Below are 27,196 nucleotides of genomic sequence, written 5' to 3'. Positions count from 1 at the left end.
AAAAGTGAAAATGCAAAGCAATGCAGTTTATGCAAAAGAGTATTATTTCTGTCATAACTTTTCAAAGATGTTGGAACCATACCTTTCCAGCCATAAACTGTCCAAATCCTGGTGGAAATGTCAGTGTTGAAATCAATAAAGTGACCAGCGCTGGATACAGCAGTCGCCTGAAAGGTGAAAAGAAAAAAATAAGTCATAAAAATAATTTTTTTCCATATTTGCACTTCATCACTTATTGAAGAGTAAACATGCTGTAAATTCAGTAAACAGCCATGTTGAAAAAAGCAACCCTTGAGGTCATCATCATCATAGCGGTTAGATATCAGACAAATTTAAAATGTTCAATGATTATTAAGAGATGTATGTTTAGCTGTTACTGTTGGCTTTAAATGAACAGCCCAGAATGTGTCGAAGTGTATAAACAGGTAATACAATTTGCGTTTGTTCGTGCCTTCACAATTTTCACTGAAATACAAAAAGCTTGGAAAACGCTGTATGTAAAAAACATTTATTATTGTATCATAATAAAGTACCATAAAAGAAGTTTTCAGGGGTGTGATCTTGAAATGCCACTTTAAAACTGTTGTACAAAATGTTTCCCAGTTGCCATTCGCCTGTAACTTCATCTAATGGTAAGTGCAACTTATTGTCATTGTATGAGTCCTGCATACTGTTTCTGTGATGTGTTAATAGTACAAAAGCAAATTAGTTTCCTAATGGGTTGAAGGAGTTGACTTCTCATCAGGCTTGGCTTAAAAGATCCTTAATCAAAGAAAACTTTTGGAACTCAGAGTTGATTTTACCATTCATTCTTTTATGAACTTCTCAAAATACAGCAGACTGCTGTATACATGCACAGAGCCCACAAACACATTCTAGTGTGTGACTCATATGAAACAATGGAGAAAAACTGAAGCTGGGAGACATCTGTCACATTCTTCACATGTACTCACTTCTTCATGAGGAATTTGTTGATGGTCTTTTGTTTTCTGATGAACTGGACAATCAGTCGGTTCAGGTAGACGAACAATGCACCACCGAATCCACTGGCAATACTGCAGACAGAGAAACAGGGCAGTTAGTCCTGTTTTCCCTAGTGATGAAGCACTCTGCATGATCAAAGTGAAACTAAATGGAATAAATTAGTTCAAGAGTAAACAAAGCAACGCATCAGGTCTTCTGCACCACCTCCATACGTTGCTCTCAGTGCATTTGGCCACAATAAAAACAATAGGAATGTAAAGAGAAAAAGTTGAGGAAGAGGCTCATAAGATCCTACGTTCACCTCAACCTTTTAAGAACTTCTCAGACTTGCATTTCACTCAATAGGGTCATTGTACACATAAACTACTCAGGACTACATTCAGTTAATTCTTTCTTAGAAACCTCAAAGCTTCTAAAAAACAATGTCTGTTGGGAAAATGCTCTCCTCTATTAAGTTCAAATAAGAGCTACATTAAAGCTCATCACTAGGTGCATCCATCTCCATGTGTATGTTGTTCTGTGCGGTAATGAGGTCGAGTTTCACCAAGCGAGCTACTTCTTACGCCTGAAGGTGTAACAAACTGCAAGTGGAATAGGAAGCAACTCTTCAAAGACATGCCCTTGGCAGCATGCAGCACAGCACAAACCGGTCCTGGCCTAGTTGACTGAAACAATGACCGACTTTCCCTGCTGCATGGATCCTAGTGAGGGGAGATGGACGGATAAGCACTCTGTTCCACTCACATGTTGACACAGAGAGCAACAAAGTGAAACTGAGACTAAGCATTCCAGGGGCCGTGTTGATGTCCAGGCTGGAATTATTATTTAGAGCAAAAAGCATCAGAGGAAGAGTCAAAGCTGAACAATAAGTCATTTTCTTCAGCTAATTCAAAAAAGGCAAACTTTCACTCTGAAAAACGGATGGAAGGAAGAAGAAAAAAGGAGAGCATCCCTCCCATCTCCACACTAACTATTTTTTTTCAGGGCTTTCTGTATCATTCACAGCCAGGAAAAGCCCTGAAGCTATGACAGAATAAAATAGGACATCCCTCAGAGAACAGGCAGCTGCTGAACAGGGCTGAATTATCCATGTCAGGAGAATTTTACAGGCCACCCTGAGGAAACCCCCTCCAAATGTTACAGCAAGTCAAGATTATGCCATAATAAATGGGATCACCTGTAACAACTTAAACCTGCGTTTTTGTTGATTTGCTACCTTCTGAACCTTTATGGTTTAAAAATTGATCTTTTGCTGTAAATGATTAGGTACAATTTGTGTTGAACAACAAGTTTTTATCTAGATTATCAAACTCCATTCCTCAAGGGACGGTATTATACAACTTTTACACACTTTTCTGCTTCATCAGACCTGAATCAAACGATTACATGGTTCCCAGGAAACAACTCTTTAGAATCTGAGTGGTATTTCCACCTTTTCCTTAACGTCTGCTTAGCAGTTATGAGTGACCAAAAAAATCTTTTGGTTATTTTTAACTACTATCCAAGTGCAGAAAAAGAGCAGCTACATGTATTTGTGTTTTTTGTTCTTCCAGAATGTGTGATGCTGTTGGTCTGCTTTCCCTCAAGTCAATCAGTAATCACTGATTGCAAATTGTAGACAACCTAGAGGAGACTGCAACCTTTACAATCAAAAGATCCATTTTGCCCACAGACCAGCTAAAAAAAAACACATTTAGAGTTGCAAAGGTTATCTATTTTTGATAAATATCTACTAGATATTTTCAATTTCTAAGTTTTAACATGAACAAAATCCTTGAACCTTTGCAGAAAGAGAACGGATATAGTTTCCTCCATGGGTTGTTGATATTCGTTATTTTCACATAAATATGTGAATTTTTTATTTTTTTTTTAAATATAAATTTTGGTGAATAAATATTTCACGCCCTGTTGTGTACGTTTTTTGCAATCATTTAAAACTATATTGCAGTTATTAAAAAAAACTGTAAAACTCCTAAAACCTACATTTATGTATTTTTAAATGTTAAGAGTCATTGTGGAAGGTTCAAAGAGCCACAGGTTGATGACCTCTGACCTGGGGGAAAACTCACCCAATGACAGCGAAGGCAGGAAGCTCCTGAAGATCAAAGGGAAAATCCAAACGGAAACGGGTTTTGAAAAGTGCCGTGATGGTCTCTGAATAAGCAGAAACATACAGACAGTTAGAAAATAGAACAAGCCACAAGAAAACACACAAAATTGGTAATGTGAGGTTGAAATCGAAAGTTTTAATTGTAGTCGTTGCAGTTTTCTGTGCAGGTGCAACTACAGTTCATGCTTTTGTAACACAATGTGTTTACAGTTAATAGGACAGACAATAGGACCAGTGCTAGGTTCGGCTACGGGAGTTGGAAGAAGTGTAAGTGCATTCATGACCACAGACCAGAAAATATGTTTAAACTGCCATCTTATTATTTGTTGAAAAGAAAATAAACAACAATCTTACAAACAGTTGACATACAATGACACAAATTTCAGTAGTTTTCCCGTTTCTTCAGAATAATTTATTTAATCCCTATTTTGAAATTTAAACCTACCATTAGGTATTAAATGATACTATTTATTCAAACCTAGGTTATAGCTCTATGTCCAAGTTGATACTGTTAATCTATTTTAATTTACAGTTTGTTTTAAATATTTTTAATCTATTTTAGTTATTTAGTGTTCTTTTTAATAAGTTAAGGTTTTTATAATTTCCTGTTTTAACCATTTCTTGTTTCTATTTTAAACCCAACAAACAATTTCACATACTGTAACAATGGATATTGAATGTGCTTCGAGAAGGGAAAAAAACACAACAGAAACAATCCAGCAAAAAACCGAATAACTTGTGCTTCAAATCAACATCTTTTCTCTCTGATGATCCTAAAGGGTTAATCCCGTTTCTCTGAATCCACTGCTATTTCAGTTTGGATGATTTGCAATGTCCAGCAGAGAGCGTAGCTCCTGCTAGACCGCGGTTACAGGGCTCCTGGTTTACGGCTCGCCATCTTGTTTCAGTTCTGTAACATAACACTGTCCCGACCGCAGTCAGGTTGAAAAAAATGCAGAAAGCTCCAAAATTGTAAAAAATGTTTTTAGACAGCAGGTAGACTTTTAATCGTCGATTTTCTCTCATCTTTCTCTCGTTCACAGAACAACTCTTAGCTTCTTCGTTCTCTGCTTCTTCTTCGCGCTTTCTGCTTCTTCTTCTTCTTCTGGCGCCAGAGAACATAGCAACCCGGTTGGCTGGAGCTAGTCACATAGGCTACACATCAATGTGTAGTTTTTACTCACACTTAACCGTTGCAGCTGCTGACAAAATAAAAACTATTTTATACGGTTTTAACCAAATAAAATAACATGAAATACAACATTCCTAATGTCTGTAATTATTACTTTTTATATTTTAACTATTTTAAGACCTATTTATTATCTTATTTATTTAATTAATTAATTAATTTCCTATTTATCTACTTTATAGCTATTTTATGAAAAGGCTTACATTTAGTGAGGGTTATGTTAACCTGGGTTACACTGGGTTAGACCAGAACTCCTGCCCTCTTGCCAGCACACAGTAGACAGATGGCTAGAGAAAATTAGGTGTGGGAAATAAACAGTAGTAGCTAACAGATCACTGGGGACCTGCAGCTTGTTGAGTTGGAAGTGCAGCTCTGAAAACTAATTATTTTCCCAGTACAGTGGTAATACATTTCAATCTGCCACCAGAGTTTCTCATATTCCGCTGAATTCAGATGTTATTACCACCAACAGGAAATGTTAATTTCTCAGAAAGCTAATGATGTGTGCCATAATACACAGAGTGGATTCAGACATACGTAATGAGTCATACAGTTCAGGCTCTTCCTGCTGTTTGATAAGTTTCTTATTAGTCATTACAGGATAATTAAACAAGCTGAGAATATTATTCCAAATGGTTTTCAACAGCTTACAATTGTAGCTGCCAGTATTTATGATGCTGGAGTGAAACTCCCATCATTATCGATTTAAAATTCTGTAGCAACGTGAGAAAAAGTTAATTTAAAAGTCTGAATGTTTGAAAAGGTACTAACCAGTGGTGCAAAAAATAAAATAATAATTCAAATGCAGCGTCATGCAAGACTGCACCTAACCCCTTTAAACGTAGTCAAATATATTTATATAAAAGAATAAAATATAGCGGCTTACAACATTTCCGTGCGCTTGAAAATGTTTCATCATATGTCATGTTGCTGAAATATAATATGTTTGCTGTAATTAAGTTCTTGATTTAGCTGGACCTCAAAGGACCTGAACATGCGTTTCCAAACTAATAAATAATAGATAAAATATACTTAACATAAAATTGTGGTAAACTAAACTTCAGTAACATCATATTTAGGTTAAACTTCTTCCAATCTTTTACATGCGCACTAATTTTTAATCGTCGGACAAACATTCCTTTAGCAACTTAACATTTTTTAAGTTTTAGCAGATGGTGATTTGCTTTGATTAGAGAAGAAGTGGTGCAATTATGTACAGCATTATACTGCTTAGATGTTTAGGTGGTTTGTTAACGGTCTGATATAAACGAAGCTCAATGACGTTACCTTCGTCTCTGTTCCAGACAGCCAGCACTCTGAAGATGAAGGCACTGAAGGTAGCTGCAAAGAACCCTCTCCAGTAGTTCCTCACAGCAAAGAATGTGGATGTTACTTCAATACTGAACAACACACCTGCAACACAAGGCAGAACAGTAAATTGTGACATATTTTTCCTACAGACATATCTTAGAACATTATGGGAATAGAAGAGAGTTGTTAAACAATCCAATATGGTGTGTGATGTGAAAACTGCTTCTTTGAGCAAGTCAACCCAGATCTCATATGTTGGATCAGGTAGCTCAATGTGTTTTGAAGTAGGGCTGTTGTAAACGAATATTTTAGTAGTAGAGTAATCCATCGATTATTCTTACAATTAATTGAGTAATCGGATAAAAAAAATTGATAAAATAAAATACTGGTAAATCTAGCATAACACCAGTGTTACTATTGGATATTAACATCAGTCCAATATTTCATATTTGAGCTTCCCCAACAGTTACTTTTTTGTAGTTTAGAATATTAACCTGTAAAAATAATAGCTCACTTTCTAAGTTAACCTGAAGAAAATGTATACAAAAACCTGAAATTCTATTTAATTTAATAATAAAGAGGCAGACTCACAAATACGCTTATAAAAAATGTCTATACTCCAGCTTTTAGTTTATGTATTCATCTTCGAACGAACGAAAGTAAGATGGGGGATTTGAGGTAGGAAATAGACCAGGAGACAGACGATAGGTCCGGGGAAGACAGATGAACGAACGAACGTAATGTGGGGTGGGAGAGATTTCACCGGTAGACCAGGGTACGAACGTAAGAAACAGGAAGAGAGCAATACGGGATATTTACAGAAAAATGGTTTTTAAAAATTGCGGGAAAGGGGGGTAAAAAAAAAAACGGTAGTTTCCCTGCCAAAACGGGAGGCTTGACAAGTGTGCCTTGCCCAGCTTTTGTGTTTATGTTAGCAACGGGATTTGACACCTTCGTTCGTCACACTCAGATGATTTCCACCTTCCGTTTGTTGAGACCGGGGTGATATGAAGTGTATTGTGCGGTTCGTCCGTAAAGCTACATTTACACGGTAAGCATCAACTACTCAGCCGCCCGCCGTGTCCGCTCACCTGAATAAATACTCATCAGCTCTCTTCCCGCAGTTCGGTTTGAACCAGCAGCTCCCGGAGGAGAAAGACTGCCGTACTCCAGGCATCGCTCCAGTCATTTTGTGACAGACTGGACTTCAGAAATAATTATACCCCCTCCCTCTTCTTCGAAACACCGCTGATCCCCGTACGGGCCACCAATTTTTGTTGCACACTTAATAATTAATCAGAGTGGGTTTTGGGCAGGTTCTTTTATTTTGATGAAAGCTGTTGCGACAGTGAGCGCCTTCGCTGACCAGCCGTTACTGCGCTTAATTGCCGTTGGCTCGCTCACAAACAAATATTTTACAACACAAGTCGAAGAACAAATATTTACAATACAAGTCAAAGAATTAACTAAAAACTTCCACACATATACCTCGCCACCCCGCTCCAGCCCACCTCCCCCACAAGAGACACAACAGCAGCGCGAATTGACATTTACCTGTTGAGACATGAGAGCGACAGTGAGCGCCTTCGCTGACCAGCCGTTACTGCGCTTAATTGCAGTTGGCTCGCTGAGTCAGGAGCGGTCACAGTGCTCTATGTGCCCACTGGTGGCGAACCGTTGTAACTGCAGTTCAGCGCATCTCAGCAAGAGAAGTGCAGCACGAGAAAAATGAAAGCAAATAAACAAAAAAAAAAAGGGGGAGGGGGTGTAATTATTTCTGATGTCCATTCTGTCGCACTCAATTTTAAGGATGTGTATTGGTCCCCCGAAACAAACAAAAACCTGGGCATTATCATCAATCAATGAAATCCCCACGGCCGAACTTGAAAATTGGACGTTAAGATGATAACACTTAGCTTTCGTCAATAACTCAGAGGCATAAGTGAGAGCTCCGCGCGACGCAATTAATGTTCCGGCCGGAACACGGTGCGCTAAATAATAAAACATAAGTTAACGAAGCTTCGAGGCAGATCAATTTTCCTCGAGGAATTTTAATAATCGAGGTACTCGAATCATTCGAGGAATTGTTTCAGCCCTATTTTGAAGAATTTTGGGTCAAATATTTCACAGTGATTTTAACTTTGGTGGTGGCGCAGGGGTTGAGCACGGCCCACATATGGAAGCCTTGGTCCTCGACGAAGCTGTCGCAGGTTCGATTCCCGGCCTTGACGACCTTTGCTGCATGTCTTCCCCCTTCTCTCATTGCCCACTTTCCTGTCAGTTAACTATCAAATAGGGGCCAAAAAAAAAACCTTTAAAAAAAAGTTGGTTCAATAGTAAGAACAAAGTAAAACTTTGAAATTAAGTATTTCTTGTAACAGCCTTGAAAAACTGATCTGCTCTTTAATTACATTTCATCAAGGCTATTTTAATTCATTTAATGTAATTGGAATGATGGCCACTACTTCTCATCATTGTCTTTCCTTTTCTTATTAGTTGTGCTTTGATCATCTCTGGTTATGGTATTGTATTTAACCTTTATTTTTATGCAATATGGCCAACAGTTGTTTTTAAAATGACTTTGAATTAGTCCAATTAATTCTCATCAAACTTACAGTAAGCAAAACAATTAATTTGTCCTGCAAACTCACCTCCTATGGGGGCAGCAAAGCAGCAGCCCACTCCCACTGCACAGGCTGCCGCAAGCATCTCGATGTTCCTAGACTCATTCTGAAACATGTACAGAACGATAAATGTATTAAAAATTTTTTTAAAAACCCTAATGAAATGGGAGACGAGTTGTAAATTTAGATAAATATACAATCGACTTCAAGCAAAGTTAGTATTTACAAGCATTTAAGGATTATTTTTCTTTCATTTTAGCAAGTCACTGAATTTGTTGACAGGTTACCATTACAGTCAATTACAAACCAATTGCATATCTACAGAAAGTACCAGAAACAGGAACGTTAAATTGCATCAATTAAAAAAAAAAAATCTTGAGAAGACTGGCAAAACCCTAACGGGACCGACGAGACAAAACAGTTCATATAATGTCAGACACATGTAGTTCAGTACTATTCTTGCAAAACCTAATAAGCCAGATGAGTGAAGAACAAAAAACAAAGATAGTTCCACCTTTCTGCAGGAGAAAGTGGATCTAGGAGCATTCTGAGAAATTGAGTTTTTTGTTTTTCTTTGACCTTTTAAATTTACCTACCTTGGTTCCCAGGAGACTGAAGTCCTTCAAGCAGCATTGTAATGTGAAAGAGAGGTTAGAGGCACTTGTATTTCTCTCACTGTACTGAGGCTTATCCTGCTTTTGTATGTGGTGCTACTTCTGACATAAACATGCACACACAACCGCACACACATCTCACATCAGAAAGCAACTAAAGCTTACTCTGACCCAAATATTGATGGATTCAAATATTTTATCTGAGAGAGAAACTCAACTAAAGTGGATGCTGATAAAATAAAACTTCCTTCTTTTTATTTTACTGAATATTAGAGAGTTGTATGGACGGTTTTGTGCCAAAAAAGACCAACATTTCTTATGGTGTCTTGACAGGTGACCTTTGGTCCCAGCAGTATTGGATAAAACTTGTTAAACTCTTATCATTGGATACCGATTTAAAGGCTGTCCAACTTTCTCACAGTGGTAGTCATTTTGATAGGACAAAGGAAGGGAAGCATGCTGGGAAATGTGTGGCTGATTTACCTTAATCCCTACTAGACCCGGCTCCTTCGTGTAGCAGGAGAGCAAGAGTCAGTGTTAAACAGGCAGAGAACAAATGATTAAACTGTGTGAATCATTTGAATGTTTTAGCATTTACACTCCATCACCTCACATTCACAGATCTGAATAAAAACATGTTATGCAATTAGGTCCAACTAGCCCTCTACAAATAATGACATTCTCCACATGCATATAAGCCTCTCATCCTATTTTTGCGTTTTAAAGTACAGCACTCTGGAAAGAAAAGCTGCTTTTTCACAGCCCACAGGTTACATTAGCATACTGTACTTAAAACTGTGGAGAGGGTCGGATCCAGCAGCAGTTTCACTCTTCACTCATGCATCACTCTTTCTATTAAAATGCTATAAAGTGCAACACATGGCTCTCAGGTGGAAAAGAAGTCACTAAGAACATTAGATGGAAACAATGTAATGGTAATAAAAAACAATGCATGTGAAGATGGACAAATAAAAAGAGGAAAAGTGGCGGTAGTGGAAGATTTTAAATAAAGACAGAAATGTGACAAGTGGTGTAACATCAAATTAGAGATGCCCATTTTATCCATTCTTGCATTTATTTAGATTTGGGTATGGTGTGTAGCTATCTGGGATCTTTTTAGCCTATTTTATTTTGTCAGAGGTTCTGCTCAAGTTAATCTTGATTCTACAGGTTTGGCAAAAATCAAGCCTGGGTGTGGTTTGTGAAATTCAACTCCACTTTCTAAAATGCATTTCATCGTAGTTCATTTATGATTTATCATAGGAGGGTAGTTACTTTTCCACATAGGTTAGGTTTTGATAACATTTTCCTTGTTAGGAAATAAAGTCATAATTTAAAAGCTACATTTTGTATTGATTCTGTGTAAATTTATCTAATTGATAAATCTTAACATTTGAGTGTGACAAAAAGCTAACAAAAGTAATCTGTCCGAGAGTTATGTATAAAACAATATCAAGGCAACATTAAAAAAAATCTTGCCTTTTTGGGTTCCATGCTTAGAAAGTACAGTATTTTTACAACTGTAATGCAGCCATATCTGTAAACCAGGAGAGCCGATAGAGCTGGAAAAACATTCAAATTTAGATAACTGGCGCTAAACTGAAAAAATTTAAGCAACAATAAATCTTTCCAGAACTGTTATGATTTTTGAGACCATAGATGCACCGGGGAGGAAGTTTTCAACTGAACTGCCCTCAGTGCTGCTTTCAAGTCGTTCACAGCCTCCAACATATTTTCAATAAAATCATCCTATACAATCGGCTCTGACCAGCATCTCTGTTCCTTCTAAAGACAAGTTTCTCAGCAACATGATACTTCCACCATGTTTCACTGATGTGATGCCGAGTTCAGGGTGATGGAGTGTTTTTTCCTCCACAAATAACTTTTTGCATGAAGGCTAAAGCATTTCATTTTGGTCCTACCTGAACAGAACACCTTTCTCCAGAGTTTTTTCTTGAAACTATAATCCAAATGTGGTGCCTAATTTCTGGCGAGTGTTAACTTTCTGGATGACGTCTCTATGGTAATGATCTCACCTTCCCCCAAGTCCTTGGATATGGAGACTGAATGAAATAGATAAGTTAGGAGCTCTGTCCAACACCCAACTATATCCTCAGAGCTGGCCCTTTCTAAGATACTGGACAGTTTCCTAGAACTTCTCAGAATTCGTCAAACCCCGGGGTTGCTGGATATCAAATTAAGGAGGGCTAAAAATTAATCCACTCTGAATTTTTAAGTATTTCATTTGCAAATATTTTTAAAAACCTGTGCATATTGTATCCTTCTATTTTACAAATATGCACTAATTAGTGGTTTTTATTTGTAAACCTTAATAAAATACAAAAATAAAAAGAGATAAAATGTGAAACAGGTTCGAGTGGTATGGATAACATTGCAAGGAGCTAGAGTAACAGCAAAGTAAACATCCTAATATTGCTAGTGCCACCTGTGAAACGGACTGAAATTAACTGAGCAGAAATGGGGAACAGGGAATCCTTATGAGTCGTACCAAAATCTGTAAAACTCACCTCATAGATTCCTCCAAACAGAGACATAAACTTGCTGAGCAGAGCAGCACACAAACTGGCGATGTGCACAAAGGGACCCTGAGAAGAGGAAACACAGAAGTCATGAGACAGACACAATCACTTCAGGTTAAGCACCACTTTACTCCCCTTCCCCATTTACTCTAAGTCAGAAGTGACAACATGCGGGGGCTCTGTGAAAAAAAAATTCCAAGAGTAACTGATGGGATTAAAAGTGAGAGAATTAGAAGGGGGAGCACAGATAAAGAGGAGGAAGAGGTAAGTGCTGAATCAAAACCACAGATGCTGCTGCAGTGGTGCGTAAGCAAAAGACCCTCAGGGGTTTCTGCGTACATGTGTGTTTTAGCATTTCTCACCTTGTAAGGCCCATTTCTCCAACAAATACTACATTGTGAGGACCCGCTACTTATTATGGGGCCTCATAAGAAGAAGTGCTGTTGCTGGGTTACAGAGTAGGTTTAGGACTAAGGTGTAAATTGATTTCAGGTTTATGGTGATTCATAGAAATGAATGGAAGTCAATGCACAGTCCTGATGAAGATTTAATATTTGTTAATATTTAGCATGAGGGAATAAAGATTTCTGATGAGGCATTTTTTTAACAGTGGAAATGTGTATTCCTGAAAATCCCTGCTTAAAATACTTTTTGAAAAACAATAGACTACATTAAAATCTACTCAGTTAAAACAATACATCTTCCATGAAAATAAATCATTTAAAACTCCGACTAATATGATTAGAGTAATTTGAAAATTGTTAAAGTTTTCTTGAAAAATCTCAGCTGAAAAGTTCCAAGCAAAATTCTTGATGAATGTCCACCTCTAACACCAAATGTCTTAGTCAGACTGCATTTTCTCTTTTGCCATTAAGGATCAGTGATTGTGTTAAAAATAACATACAGGCCGCAACATTTGAGGCAATTACATGCAAATGCAAATCCATAACAGCACATATGAATAATTCTGAATAACTATGCAGCTGCAGCTGTACATTCCTCAACATGAGTAAGAGCAGCCTTTAGACCTACAAGTCGTGCACTGCAACGAGTTAGTCAGTGATTCGCAAAGTTGCCAGCTTGTGCAGTGTGTGCTGTCCCTGCATCGTTCATTGGCCTGTTTGTGTTCGAATCACAAACTGCTGCAGGCATTATGGCAGGGAGGGGGATGAATATTGGTGCTGCTGCCTCTGTGTGTGTGTGTGTGTGTTACCTCCTTGCCCAGAGGCATGCCACTTCCCAGGGCGCAGGTCAGACCGATGACTTTGGCCACAAACGTTTTGAAAGTGAGGTATTCCTTCAGCACCACCCCTCGCAGGATGGTCTTCATCTCGGGAATGCCTGAACCTGCAGGACAGAAGACGAGTGATGAGCAGCTGAGATTTCAGTCAGACCTGATTCATGACTTTAAATATTTATGACAGAACTGCAGAATATTAACACATTTCTAACAAGTTGTCTTCATTTATCCAGCCAACATGCCAGGGTCGCTGGGAGTGGCCTGTTGGGGTAACTGGGACCCATCATTAGTTTGTGGTTGTCACACTACAAACACAAACCTGACCCATACAAATGAATGTATAACTTTAGAGTCAAAGTCCAGGCCGAAGTCTGAGACGAGACTTGAAACTGTTCAGACACGCTTCAGTCAATGCGACTGAAGTTGAGAAAAGAATGGGTCTCTCTAGCTCAACAGCTTTGATTTAGGAATCTTTAGACAACATATTTATACCTCTGGCTCAACTCTCACATCCCTGTATTCCTCTACAGAGGAGTGGAGGAAAAAACTGACCAAATTTCTGCTGGATAAGCCTTCAGACTTTTAGGAGTGCACCCATCATTTCAGCCTCTGTTAGTGATGGTCAAGTCTCCTCCTTACCCGCAGGAGTGTACTTACATACTGTGCTGCATTCAAATAAACCAAACCTGAATGCCAGGAAGTTACTGATGTATTCAGGACACTAGTGGGGGATTTACTGTTCTTTCCCAAACTTGTAGAGAAACGAAGAGGGCTATCTAAGGAAGGAATGTGAGGTTTACTGAGAGAAGGTTTTTACTTTCCGGTCAGAGGTTTCCAGTTCAGTCATCGTGAATATTAATGTTTGAGAAAAGCTTAATAATGCATTTGTTAATACACAACAAAAAATCAGATTTATTAAAAAAAAAAGACTTGCTTTATTCATAAAAAAACTGTCTTTAAGATGCAGCCAACAATCATTTTAGTAATTGATTATTTCAACAATTATTCATCTAAAAATAATTTTCACATTCTGCAAATTTTTCATTTAACCACTGACCCTTTCATTCAATATCAGAAAAACATTAAAATATGCTAATAAATAATTCAATTCCATTTTCATTAAACAGCATTTCTTTGGTGCATGCTGGATTATTTGGTGCAAAGGATGCATCTGCAACTACAAAAAATACTTCTTACAAAGAAGGGGGGGGGGAATTAATCTACGTAGCTGAAAATAGACCACAACATCAGTAGCCTACAGGCTACTTGTCAACAAGCTTAACGAACTGTGTTGGTATTAGCTAGTCATCTTTTAGCTAACATTACCTGTATCCAACAACTTTACTCAACTCAGTTGGTTAGTTTGGGGGAAAAACTGTGCAAAGTTCTTTGCGTTTTGCTGCCATGATTCAAACACACCTCCGCAGCTCTGAACAGCAGGAGAAGATCTCCTTCGCCGCCGCACAGGACTAAACCCAGGGCAAGTGTCTCAGCGTTCATGTTGCATTTGAAGGCGGCTCGGAAAAACAGGTTATGTCATGTTAACAACCGATTAAACAGCTTTAACTGCTGAAAAAAGTGACAGAGGGCACAGTTATGGGAAGTGCGGAAGCTCCTACTATATCAAATTGATATAGGAATAACAGAGAGTTGGTCACTCTGAAGTAAAAACAAGAAACAGCTTCCAGTCCAGGGGGGGCATAGCTGACTCTGTGGGCGGGCAATCCCAATGCCCGCCCATGCCGCCGGGTCTGTCACATAATGGCAAATAAATGCATTGTGTGTTTGTGTTTTTGTTTTGAAAGGCCTGAACCGCCGTCCTGTCCAGTTTGTGTGTCCATCTCTGTGTGTGTCATACCAACAGCCTGGGGAGCGAGGATCTGTGTGAAGCCAGCAGAGAAGGTAATAAGGACCACAGGGTAGGTGACCCAGGCCAGGTACTGCAGGAACACATTACTGTCCAGACCACCATACATCCACTTCTGTGCTGTGGAAACACACATAGGTAGAGCCAACAGGTGTGTAAAAAACAACAAAATCAGAGCAGCAGCACAGACACAGGAGGGAGGTTGTGTATTCATGCAGGGTTAGACTGTGTGGGAGAAACAGGGCTCTTGGATCATTTAAAAACAAGCGGGTTGAATCCAGTTCAGCACCAACTGGAGCAAACAGATCTCTGTTAGTTTATTTTACCTTTATTTCATTTAGAAGTTCATTTTAATTAGATAATATCTTGTAAGACTTCAAACCAGGTCTACAATCTTACCTCCATTTTCTAGTGTTTATCCACATAAACCTCCCATTATCCATCCTGACGTTTATGACTAATTGAATATTTCTACTCACTCACCTTTGTCTTCTCCTAATTTATGCGGGTTTATCTTTTATGAACTTATCCTATGATGCAGTATCCCAACAAGATACATCCAATCACATTTATCAGCACATTCTTATCCTAGGCATCAACTTCCATTGGGTTTTGAAAAGGCTCCAGGGTTAACTACAATATTCTACAAATTCTTCTTTTCATTTCACATCATGCAACCATGATGGATACGAGTTTTGATCCAGGTGAGAGACTGTTTTATTCAAAGTGATCCAGACACTAATTTCCATCATCCTTAAGACTACTCCTGTTACTTATTCAGCAATAAAGTGAGAGGCTTGCAACATATTCCAAAGTGAAGATGACTTGTGTGGGCAGGCCTGAAATTGTTCTATATTAGGCAAAAAGTTAAATCTTATAAAATCTTCTAAGTAAAGTCTTTCAAATTGGTTGTCAAGCCTCAACATATCGATCAGACATTCGAGTTTAACAAGACAATTAGAGCATTTTGCTGATAAAAGCCTCCTCCCTCACCTTGTAGGCAGATAGCAATGCAGAAGTCTACCACCCAGCTGACAAGGGCCATGACCAGTCCAAGCAGGATCAGGAAGATCCAGTCCTCTCCAACTCGTGAGATCAGGAATTTTTGGCAGCGAACTGTGCAAACTGCAGGAAGACAACAAAACATGTCAGGTGAGCGGCATTACCCAGATCAGAGCCGTGTTTCAGTCCAGGAATTAGTTGATATTGAAAAGCGGATTCCCAAAAACTAAGACAAACTGTCACTGTATTGCAATTGTTAAAACAGCTGTGTACTGAACTGATGAACAATTAATTTGTACACATCAGACAGACGTTACCTGCTGATCATGCATATTTCCTCCCTGGATAGTAGCGTTAAGCCTTTAAAACTTTCCCAGGTGTAGAAAAGCCTCCCCACAGCATCATGCTGCAACAACATTTCACTGCGTCTTTTGTTTAATGCATCTTTTGTGAAGTTTTAGTTTGTTAGTTAGTTGGTTCTCCAGTCCACAAGTCTTGAGAAGGCCTGTTGCTCGGCACCCAGACATATTTGATATTTTTAAAGGACCATTTTGATCTTGCATAACCAAACTAAGAATCGTGACCATATTCTGTCAGAAAGTTGAACGTGGTTCCTCTTCTTTGTCCCTAGTCCTGTTTGTGGCGGTCCGAACTCGCTGAAGGAAATGGGACTGAAGCACCTTAGGACGTCCCATTGTGATATGCATCAATGATTTGTAAGGAATGTTTTCTTATTTTCTGAATGTAAATCAGAGGTTAATTAAAAAAAACAGCATGAAAAACATTTGAAGGTCCTGTGCATGCAGTCATTCTGATGGTAGAAAAGAGAAAATACAGCCATTGAAGGGGCGCATAAGGCGAGGAGAAAATACTGCACGGATTGGAAAGAAAACCACATGCACACATTCTCCAATTAACACCATGAGCTGTGAACTGAGGCAAAAGCTGTGAGAAACGCTTTCACTATCTCACAGATTTGCCTGTGCTTTCCATCACTCCATCTCCAATTTTGTGACAGATCAGAGGAACAGGCCTTGTACATGAGTATATTTAGCTTTATGTGTTATGCGAGTGCATGTGTGCATGCTTGTGCGTCATCTCACCCACGGGCCGTCTGTGTTCTTACCAGTGGTGCAACTACACATTATTCAGGTGGATGCGAAAACATAAATCTTATTGCCAGGGTCACCCCATGTATCCTCCCCCGATCCCTTCATCCATCTTTTAATCACATTCAACCTCTGACTTGGCTTCTAAGCTCCACATCTCCCTCTCTCTCTCTTGCAGGTCTTATTTGAAACTCTTCACTCCTCTTACGCCGTCTTTCCTTTCTCTGCACTCCTTCCTTCTTTTCCTTTTTTACTGCATTAGAGAGTGGCCTGCGTCACTCCAGTCTATATATTTTTTGTCAAATTAAAAAACTATGGCTGGACTGAAACATCTCCAATCAAACAATTGTTAATTTATCTGAGCATTTCAGATTTGCGGGATCCAGATTTAATGCAGCATATAAACATCTGCATACCTAAAATAAGTCTTTGCAACAACAGCAGACTGCGTTTGCATGACCTTTAGGCAGAACAAAACCATTTTGGAAACCAACACTGGTCCCATTCTGCTGTGATTTTACTGTGAAAATGAGGAGAGTAGAAAAGCAGAGTGAACACACACCTCTGAAGACCAACACTACCGGTGCAGATTCCTCATTACTGCTTCCACTGAAAACCCAATTATTCAAATCACCCCTTCATGTATTATGCAAGGTGACAGCCTTCTAAGGGTGTAAAAGTCCTAAAAGGCTGACCATTAATACACCAATTTTGCTTGGTCATGGCAATGAGGTATGCTCCCTCTTCGTGTCTATGTGACTCCACATTCATTATGGAGCTTCATGCATGAGGCAGAAATTCAATTAGAAACAGCTCGCTGTGTTTAAAACCACCTGCTTAATTAGATCAGGAGGAGCACAGATAGACAAACGCCACCGTTCGGATCGTTTGAGTTTTAAATGCCAATGCTGACTAATACAGGACGGATTCAACTGAAACTGGCGCCAATCGGAGTACACACACACACACACACACACACACACACACACACACACACACACACACAAGTTAAGGGTTTTTCATAAGTTGTCAAATTATTTTCAGGATTTTTACAAACAGTGTCCCATCTGAGTTGCATCAGATTTTAAATTAACCAAGTGCAAGTAAAAAAAGAAGCAGTTCAAAATAAAAGCTACAAAACTAAAAAGTTAGAATTGGGAATAAGAGCAAGAAATAATTTATTCTTCTGGTCTTGAATTAAGCTTAATTAGCTCGTCAGCATGCTATCAAGTTCTCCTGCAACATGCCAACTATCAGTTCCTTTGATCAAACTTTGCTGAAACAGAAATTGCTCAAACCTTGGGAAGTTAAAACCACAAACCCCAGAGGTACACCCACCAGCAAAACAATGGCCCAAAACTTACATCCAGGGTTATGATGCTGAATTAGAATGCCGCCAGTTTAAAAATTAGGTTTTAAACTGCACTTCAATTAGGTTCAATTTAAAACCTAATTGAGAATCTGAACAAGATTTGAAAACCGATGTGCACAGTTTTCAAATCTTCAATCCGAAGATTTCAATCTGACTGAGGTCAATTTATTATTATTATTATCATCATTTTTTTTTAAAGAGGATGAGCAAGAATGTGCCTCAAGACCTGCAAAGCTGATTGAGACATGACATACTCCAGAAAACCTTCTGCTGGTTTCTCTAGAAAGCTGATTTAGCAAAAGGTACCGACTCAGGCTGAAAACAAGGCCGCATCTGAGGTTTTATACATCTTCCTCTTCATAAAAATGCCCTACTTTGTGTTAATTTAAATTCCAATAAAATACATTGAGGTTTGTGGCTGTAATGAAACAAAATGTAAAAAAATAAAATAATAATATTAATGGAGAATGACCAATTTTCAAAAGGCTGCAGTGACAAGCCATTGACTCTTAGTTTACTGCATAGCCTAACCCTATATGTATTCAGTTCACCTTTCTTATACACAGACAATCACATGTACACATGTTTGTGTGGCTATCTTTGTGGGTACTTTCCACTGACTTCCATTCATTTCTAAGCCTAAACCTTACCCTTATCCTAACCCTATCCATTACATACCTAACCCTAACCAAAACTCAATTCACACCTTAGTCCAAAATCTAACCCCTGAGCCAAAAACAGAGCTTCCCCTTGTGGGGACCAGGCTTCGGTCCCCACAAGGAGGAGTGGGTCCCCACAACATAGTATGCGTCAGGAAAATCGTCCCCACAAGGTATTACAAACAAATGTCTGCGCGCACACACATGCACGCACACACGGAGCACATATTAATGTGCTATAACAATGTTTTACACCATTAATTATAAAAAAGACACTTCCTGAAAATTCAGATAATAGCTTATTTATATCAGCCAATCTTAGTCAAGACATGGACCATGAGGAGCCCTCACACACTTCCTATAGTGTATATACTTGCAGTACCATCTTCAACCAGCAGGGGGTCCAAACTTTTCCAGGTTTTACTACCAAGTGGGCCAAGTGAAAAAAAAAGCATGATTCATGTTAGGAGAGCATTCCAGGCTGCTTTAAAGTGGTTTCCCAAGTGGGGTCCAGCATTTTGGGCCCCGCAACGCAACCGGGCCCCTCTCTGTTGGTGTGCTCCCGTGCTCGGGACCCCCACGTTAATAAAAGCAAGTGCACAAACACTCACATTTATATCAAGACATTGTTTCCAACTACACATTAGGGTTGGAGGCGAGCAGTAATAAGGCCAGGCTGGTGGAATTAGTCTTTACTGACACAGCAAAAGAGCAAGGTTAAGCACACTGGGGTATTTTTCTGTTGGTTGTTTATTAATAAGAAGCCAGAAGTTGTTAAGTGTATAATGTTGTGCATTTCACAGAGCTGTTTTGAAACTTTATTGCACTGAGACAATCACTGGAGTTTGAGTCTGCAGAGCGTTTTCTGTTATTAATGATGGGGGGATTAAGACGTCACAAAGTACTGGAAAGTGTTTGGAAGCATTACAGCAGTGCAGAAACACTTAATGACCATTTAGTACATATTATTGACGAAGTAGTACTGCAGCTGCAGTAATGGAGAGGTGAAATTGGGGGTTTGATTTTAGTTGATGAAGGAAGACTGGGGGTTATACAGTTTGTTGTTTGTTTACCAGAGATAAAATCCTGGGCTGGGGCCTCCAGAACATACGGGTACCCTGACCCTGGAGAACAAACAAACCATATGAAATTGTTACACAATGCACAGTATGGGTATGTGCATTTTTTCCTCTCTCCAAGACTCCATTTTTCATTTTATCACTGCAGGAAAAAGAGTTAAGTACATAATGTCATTACTTTGTGATGGAAGGCCGTGTTCACATGCAGCAGTTTAATAAATGAACAAGGTAACAGAAAAGAGTGATGGGGCAATGTGGGGAGAACAGGGGCAAGAGATAATGTTGTCATTGGTGTCCTTGCGATGCATAATTGTGAGGTTGAAAGAAAGGGACATGCATTCCCTTTTTATTGACAAAAACCTGTACATGTGGCATGCTTTGGTGCTCAGTCCCTCTAAGTCAATATTCTTGGAATTGTACTTCACAGCAAATACACCAGTAAGTGCTTTGGTGAAAAATTGCTCAAGTGCAGTTAGATTAAATAGAAAGAATGTGAGAAGAAATGTTTAAATCTTGCCACATATTCCAAATTGGAAATGTGTTGGCCCATCATAAAACAAATGAACAAAACATTCATATTTTTGGTTTAATGGACGTTCCAGGCGTATAAATGATTTTGCAAGCAACTGGAGCACCTATACAAATACTGAAGTATTAGAACAATCATGCAATCAATGTTATTTTTGTGAATACCTGAACAAATAAATGAATAAATGTGAAAGCTGTATGATCACCCTCTAGTGGCTGGCTGCGCTCCAGTCCATTACAATATCAGATCATCACAACGTAGTTATTATTGATGCAAAATAAACCAAACCTATTACTTGTAAATCTATGTATGAGGACTTAAAATAGGAGACTCAGTCTACATCTCCCTCTGGCATCACAAATATGACAAAATAAATGAAAAGGGTACAAAGTTTGCACCTTTCAGCCCAGTCTGGAAAGAAATCAGTAAGGTATGGGGGGAAAGTGAGTTGTGGACAGGCTCTGGTCTCACTGAGGATTAGAGAGTAATAACTCAAAACATGGGGCTCAAATGGATGGAGCGGAAGGCGCACAGTAACCCTTATGCTTCCGTTTGCACACAGCCTAAGTGGAGGGATAAGAAAAGCTGATGGATTGTCATCCAAGAGGGAAGTGAAGAGAGCTGAGTGGTAAGAGCAAACAAGAAAAAGTGAAGGAGAGGTCAGAGAGGTTGGAAAAAGACGGAAAGTGAGATTAAGATTACAGAGATCAGGAAGATGAAACAAAGATTTAATACAACAAATCAGATTAGCAGGGAAAGGTTATGAAATGAGGCATACGACAGATAAAACAAGTTCGAAACTAGACTTTGAAAAGTTAGCAGCAAAGTAATATCCAAGTTATTTGTGGCCTTTGACGAATAAGCTTCAGTTTTACGACGAGGAGCTGCTCCGTATAAAGCATGTGCTGATATCACAATCCAAACACATAAAAATTAATCATGGGATTAATAAAACTATAGTCTTTATGGTAGCAGCTGCGGTAAAGCCCATCAACAGCAATGAGGTAAGTGATTTACAGTAACCTCAGCGCCACATTGGAAAACTGCAGTCCCTCTGATCTGTGGCCCAAACTGCACTTCATCAAGGCATTAATTTGTTTTCACTGTAATTCCTGCCAACTGTTGGACTGGGTAATACTGCAGTTTGAGCTCAACACCGCTACACAAAAAAGAAATTTCCAGAACTTGCTCTAAAACTAAATTAATGTAGTTAAACTTGAGATCAATTATTCCTCCACCATCTTATTAAGTTAAAGGAACAATCCATACACCACTCTTCCTCATGGCTGCATGCTCCATCTTACCCTGCTCTCCCTCATTATTCACCCTCGGAGTCCTGCATTTTTCAGAGTGTTTCGACAGACTGAGAGGAATTCGACCAGGGTGCAGCATTATTCTATATAACAACTCCCAGTGGCTTTAGAAACTCAATGACTTTGGCGACCCAGTGACTCTCTCTGGTGACGCCTGTTGGGATGGATGGTCTAACCCAGGGGTCACCAACTCCAGTCCTCAAGGGCTACCATCCTGTAACTTTTAGATTCACCTCTGTCCCAAAATGTCTGAATTTCCTCACCAGCATTCATTCCTCTCTGCAATAGGCTGGAAATGAGCAGTTTATTTGATCCAGGTGTGTTTGAGCAGAGACACATCTAAAAGTTGCAGGACGGTAGCCCTCGAGGACTGGAGTTGGTGACCCCTGGTCTAACCTCTCATTACACCATCGGAAGATTATATCAGAGTCAAAGTCAGAGTCAAAATGTTGTTTGCAGCACCATGTAATGTAATCAGGTTAGGTTCCCTGCAGCATGTCCAAACACAACAGCCTTTGAGGAAACTGAGATTTTGATTGTCCAACAGAATGTTTTCCCAGCAATCTAACCATTCCCCACTTGTGGTCTGCTTTCAGAGTGAACTTGCTTGGACATTCAGCCTTGGCTATGTTGCCAGTTGTTTCTCTCCTTGTAGACTATTTTTCCACATAGTTGAATGGTTGATTTATTATTCCTTTTGTCCTCTTTAAATCACAAGATCAGGTTGATACAATCGTCTCTCTAAAGGCCCCAGACAGTTCTTTCAAGACCTTGGTCTCACTTTATCAAGGAAGAGAAAAAAAAAAAAAACTACATTTGAGTACAAACTTGTGTGTATTTTCAACTATTTAAAATGTGTGGGAGTGTTCAAATTTGTTCCTCACCAGAAGTTGTGTTTTAATTATATTTTACAGGAAAATATACTGTTCTTTTTGTTCCCCAGTTTTTGTTGGGTTATTTGAATTTTTCAGTGCTGTTAAAACTAATACTAAATTAAAAATAGGCTGTGTGCAGTCTCCTAATTTTTGTCACGACTAAACAGACATTTTGAACACAAGTACCGTATATTGCGTAAAAAAAAACAAGCCATGAGAATATTTGCCAACTTTTCTTACAACCGAGTTTTAAAAGAGATCCATAATTAGTTATAACAAAAGATATTCATTTAAGAAACATTTATTTCAGAAGTAAAAACAATACACTACACACAAATAATGCCACATAAAAACTTTGAGGCATTTTGCCTTAATCTAAACGTTTTGTAGGCCTCCTGCATCACCTTGATGTCTCGCATCGTTTTTTTAAAGGGTTGAGTCCACTACAATGTACATCAGTTAAAAATACAATAAGAATTAAAATTTTTACTATTTATAATTATGCATGTTATGTTTCACAAATGACAATTTTTTTCAGTTAATAGGAAAATTACAAAAGATTTATGCCAATATGTTCAAGTAGTGGATCCATTTAAGCCTCAACTATGACCACAGTCCTTGTTGAACATCTCTCCTTCATTGGACCATCATTGATAAGTCATGATTACTACAGACTGACTGTCTTAAAACAGACAAATGATTACAAAGCTTGAAGTGTTCAACTGTATTAACTAAACAGTGGTCACTGTGTATGTTCCATACAGAATGCAGATGTTTACTCTTGAGAATTTTACGAATTTCTAACATCTTCAAATCCAGTTTCCTAAGAGAGACTGAAAGCTCTAAACAACAAAACAGTAACACTATTGTAAAGAAAAAAATAGCCTTGTTTGTTATGAGTTGCTGTCTCTCTTTGATGATGAGCCCCAGATATGTCTCAGCATGAATTAAAAAAAAATTTGGGGGGGCTTTTTACAACATTTTGTGCTTTACTGATTTTGAATCAGTTTTCACTCAGCTTCCTTTAGTAAGAGCTTCCACACCAACAAATGTTACTTCAGTCCAGTAGCACACAGCTAGGGTTTTTTATTTTTTGCCTTGCAGCAAGAAGGTTCTGGGTTCAATTCTGAAAAGCTCATTGAATGCACATGGTGGAGCTAAATGTGTTCTTCAATCATAGGTCAGGTTAATGTTATAAGACCAGATATCAACTAAATGCCACTCATGCAAAACAAGAAAAATTTTCCTTTTGTCACACATTTGACATTTATCAGAGCTATGACTTGATAAGCCACAAGGTCTTTTATGTGGGACATTTTTTTTTTAATCAAATGGGTAGAAAATGAATACAGAACTTCTGGCTTAAAATGAACACAAAACAAGCAATTTAAAATTAATCAGCTTTATTTTTGATCTATTGTCACAGTCATGAAACACAGGGAACCCTCTATTACAGCTGTAAAAGAGAAGAGCTTGCTACATATTTCAGTTTTTTTGTTTCTATTTCAATTAATAGAAACAAAAAGTTGCTATTTTAGATCAAACTGGAATTAAGCTTTTTTTATTAATCTTTTTAATAAGACTGTTCAAACATGTGTCAATCAGATGTACTTAATGTATCATAAAAGCACAGCTGCATTCTACCCAGTGTTCTGGACTGGTTGATTAATGTAGGTAGTTGGATTTGGACTTTCAATGATTATTCTTCAGTATCAGTGTTTCCACTCACCCTGATGTTGTTTCAGGAGAGTAATTCAATTCTGTTTTTTCTGGTGTCACTTTAAAGTTGCAATACAATCTAGCTTTGTGAACTTAGTGTTGCAGATAAACGTTCTGCCTGTGTTCAGATATTATTTGATACATGCGTGCACTGAACCAAACTGACTACACCTGACACAGTCTGCATGAATATCTATTGTTACACTCCTACTTAAAAAAAAAACGTTCTTGCAGTTTTTCTAGTCTTAAGCCACAAAAGAACAACTGTATTCCTCCCTTTTATGCTTTACTAAACAAAAACAAAGCTTGTGATACAGTACACCCCACCATTCAATAGCTTCAGCAGCAGTAACTCAAAGTTGTTTTAGGAACAACTTGATCAGAGGTTCCGCTTCAGTTCATTGATGTTTGCTGACATTAGTTTCTCTTTAAAACTTCCACCACAACCTTTCAATCACACTGCAGTCTACACTTTGCCTGGAACACTACACTTTTCTTTTTGGGCCATTCTCAGATGATATTTGTAAGGAATTTCTGTCAAGCTTTAGCAGTCACTGGTATGTTCTTGAAAGGTGGATTTTTGTATTTATTTATTTTTAGTGAAATGCCACGTCTAAAAGATAACACACACAGTGACAAGCATCTTCATCAGAATCCTTACACCTCCCACAATTTCCACTGGTACAATCACTTCTGTTTATGTTGATCTTGGCTTTTATGAAACAATTGCTGCTAACACACCATTTGGTTTATTAGATTGTGGTGTATAAGCGTTCTCTAGAAGAGAACTCAGAACTCTCACTGGCTAGCTCTGGCTGCATGTGTATGCCCTTTGAAAAATGTCTGTACCCAGGCGTTTCATCAGGTGGTTTTATGGCCTGACATTTTCATCCAGTTCCTATCATCATCAAAGAAGGATAGGTGAAGGAACACGAACAGGAACAAAGCAACAACCACAAGATAGGTGATGAAGGTGAAAAGACAACAAGGACAAAAAAAAAAAAAAAAAGATAGATGAACACAAAAGCATGTGAGCGTCATTGGTCGCTAGGTGCCTGCCGGTCACTATGGCAACATGTGGTGCCATGCTGAGCTCCTGCTGACATCACACCTGTTGAGGCAAAACGTGTGTGCGTGTCATCTTGGAGCCAATTAAAGGACATATCAGTGCAAGGTGGATTGAAAGTGAGAGAAGGAACGAGTCAGGCGACAGAAAACGAAATGGCAGCTGTGTGGATTTTATCACCTCATGGACACAGCTGCAAACACCGTGTGTTAGAGTGTGTTGCCTCTGGGAGGCTGGACATGGAAGAGGGGGACAGTGAACAACAAGCCTGAGAAAGGATTCATCATGTAGATTCTCACATGCTTACAAATGAGTCTCTCTGCAGCAATGCGGACAAAGGAATGAACATGAAGGGGGGGGAAAAAACAGTTATCTAGAAGTTTGGGGGGGGGGGGGGGCTTCTATGCAAAATCTGCTCGTTTCTAGTATCAAGATAAGTCAGTTGAATAAAAGAAAGCTTTAACTTACAGGAAAGAACACTTTGGCTCTTTGGAAATGTTTTGAGTCCTATATATATATATATATATATATATATATATATATATATATATATAATAATCCTCTCACCAAGACTGAAGAAAGCTTACCTGGGATTTCAATTGTAGTGTCACGGTAAGTTACATTCTACGGCTGCACACTAGCAATGATTATACCTTTTGTGTACTGACCTGTTTTTTTCTGGCAGCTTCAGAATTTCATGCCTTCCACTTTTAGAACAAAAGTACAAAAAAGTCACATCTGATTTTCAAACTGAAAGATTTTCTCAGATAAATACTTCCATCCCTTTAAGATTAATCTCTTCACAAAATGTAGACCAGTATCTAAATTCATATACAGTATTTGTGAAGGATCCACTGATGTAGTGTGAACAGGAAAGCTGACAGGATGCTCCTGAATGCCCAGAGATTACACTCAGACACACACAAATAAAATACTCATCCGCAGAGGAAGAGAAGCCCTGCCAGGATCCCACTTCCTCCATGAAGTCCACTTTTCATCTCTGCCAGGGCTCCTCCACCTGCTGCCTCTGTCACAATGCAGTGTTGTAAAGTTCAACGCCGCCCCCTGCTGACCAATACTCGCACAGCAACAAGCCTTTCCCCACAGACTGCACCGGCTGGTTGAACAGCCAACAGTTGGTGAAAATACCATATGCCCACTCCTGCAGCACTTGTTTTCCTATTTATGCTCTCCAAATGGAGGCATTGAGGGGGATGAAAATCATTCAGCTCTGCAGCTCAGAGTTACTGCCGGGTTCAATGAAGCCAGACTGTTTCAAGGAAAAACTTTCACTTAATAACACAAAGAAATGCTTCATTATTTGTGCTTTAAATTAACCAGGGAAAAATTCAGCTTTGTAGAAAAGATCAATCTGTATTTATATCTACAGCCACAAAATAACTTTAAAATAAAAATTGTCTATGACCTACACAAAGAATATTAAATATATTTTTTGCATAAAAATCATTTATTTTAAGTCCCTTTTGGAATAAGCTGCTTTAGTCACTTTTATGCAAATAAACTGCTGCTGGCTGTATCCCCGAACTCAACACTTGTATTCGAACTTCAGACATACATGAAAATGGCTGAAAAACACATGGTACATCTCTGAACCTTGCAAGACTCCTGCACAACCATCGAGAAGCTGCAACCATTCCTGGATGTCAACAACACTTGTCTTTTCCAGCAGCCATTGTACAGCACATAAGGTGGTAAAACCTGCTGACCAGCTTCACTCTGACTGTGTCTCCAGACACAAAAAACATTAACTTATTGACAGAAAACAGTTTGGGGTTTATGCTTACACTGCTTCTAGACGTTTTACATAATATGTCTCCTTTAAAGAATATATCTGAACATTTTTTACCATAAAATAACAAAAAATATATATTTATATTTTTACTTTTATATTAACTCCAATCAGAAGATATAAAAACTTGATCAACGTTCATAGAATCATTTACTGAACAGCATGTATGCATGCCTTTATTTAA

At 38.6% G+C, this 27,196-nt stretch overlaps 1 protein-coding gene and 1 long non-coding RNA gene across 13 annotated transcripts in view; one reads left to right on the top strand and one right to left on the bottom strand.

Moving 5' to 3' along the window:
* LOC145554536 (chloride channel protein 2-like) overlaps positions 1-27,196 on the bottom strand; it is a 126,432-nt gene that overhangs the window by 36,228 nt on the left and 63,008 nt on the right. For 6 of the 12 annotated variants that reach the window (XM_081614539.1, XM_081614545.1, XM_081614546.1 and 3 more), the window contains exons 3-14: positions 19,695-19,745; positions 15,473-15,604; positions 14,471-14,599; positions 12,586-12,719; positions 11,361-11,438; positions 9,316-9,339; positions 8,815-8,838; positions 8,246-8,324; positions 5,571-5,696; positions 3,054-3,138; positions 954-1,055; positions 83-167 (exon numbers count right to left, since the gene is read on the bottom strand). In XM_081614539.1, coding sequence (XP_081470665.1) covers positions 83-167; positions 954-1,055; positions 3,054-3,138; positions 5,571-5,696; positions 8,246-8,324; positions 8,815-8,838; positions 9,316-9,339; positions 11,361-11,438; positions 12,586-12,719; positions 14,471-14,599; positions 15,473-15,604; positions 19,695-19,745 — 1,049 coding nt within the window. The remainder of the gene's footprint in view (positions 1-82; positions 168-953; positions 1,056-3,053; positions 3,139-5,570; positions 5,697-8,245; positions 8,325-8,814; positions 8,839-9,315; positions 9,340-11,360; positions 11,439-12,585; positions 12,720-14,470; positions 14,600-15,472; positions 15,605-19,694; positions 19,746-27,196) is intronic. The other 6 variants (XM_081614538.1, XM_081614541.1, XM_081614547.1 and 3 more) reach the window with 3 other exon arrangements.
* LOC145554539 (uncharacterized) lies at positions 5,626-16,265 on the top strand. The gene is made up of 4 exons (XR_014090510.1): positions 5,626-5,716; positions 14,418-14,514; positions 15,480-15,631; positions 16,113-16,265. It is a non-coding gene; the product is annotated as an uncharacterized LOC145554539 (long non-coding RNA).

This window comes from Poecilia reticulata, chromosome 13 (genome assembly GCF_904066995.2).
Source record: "Poecilia reticulata chromosome 13, P_reticulata-male-v2, whole genome shotgun sequence".
NCBI classification, from domain to species: Eukaryota; Metazoa; Chordata; class Actinopteri; order Cyprinodontiformes; family Poeciliidae; genus Poecilia; species Poecilia reticulata.
Note: the sequence above shows the minus strand (reverse complement) of the source record. Positions and strands in the feature narration are given on the sequence as shown.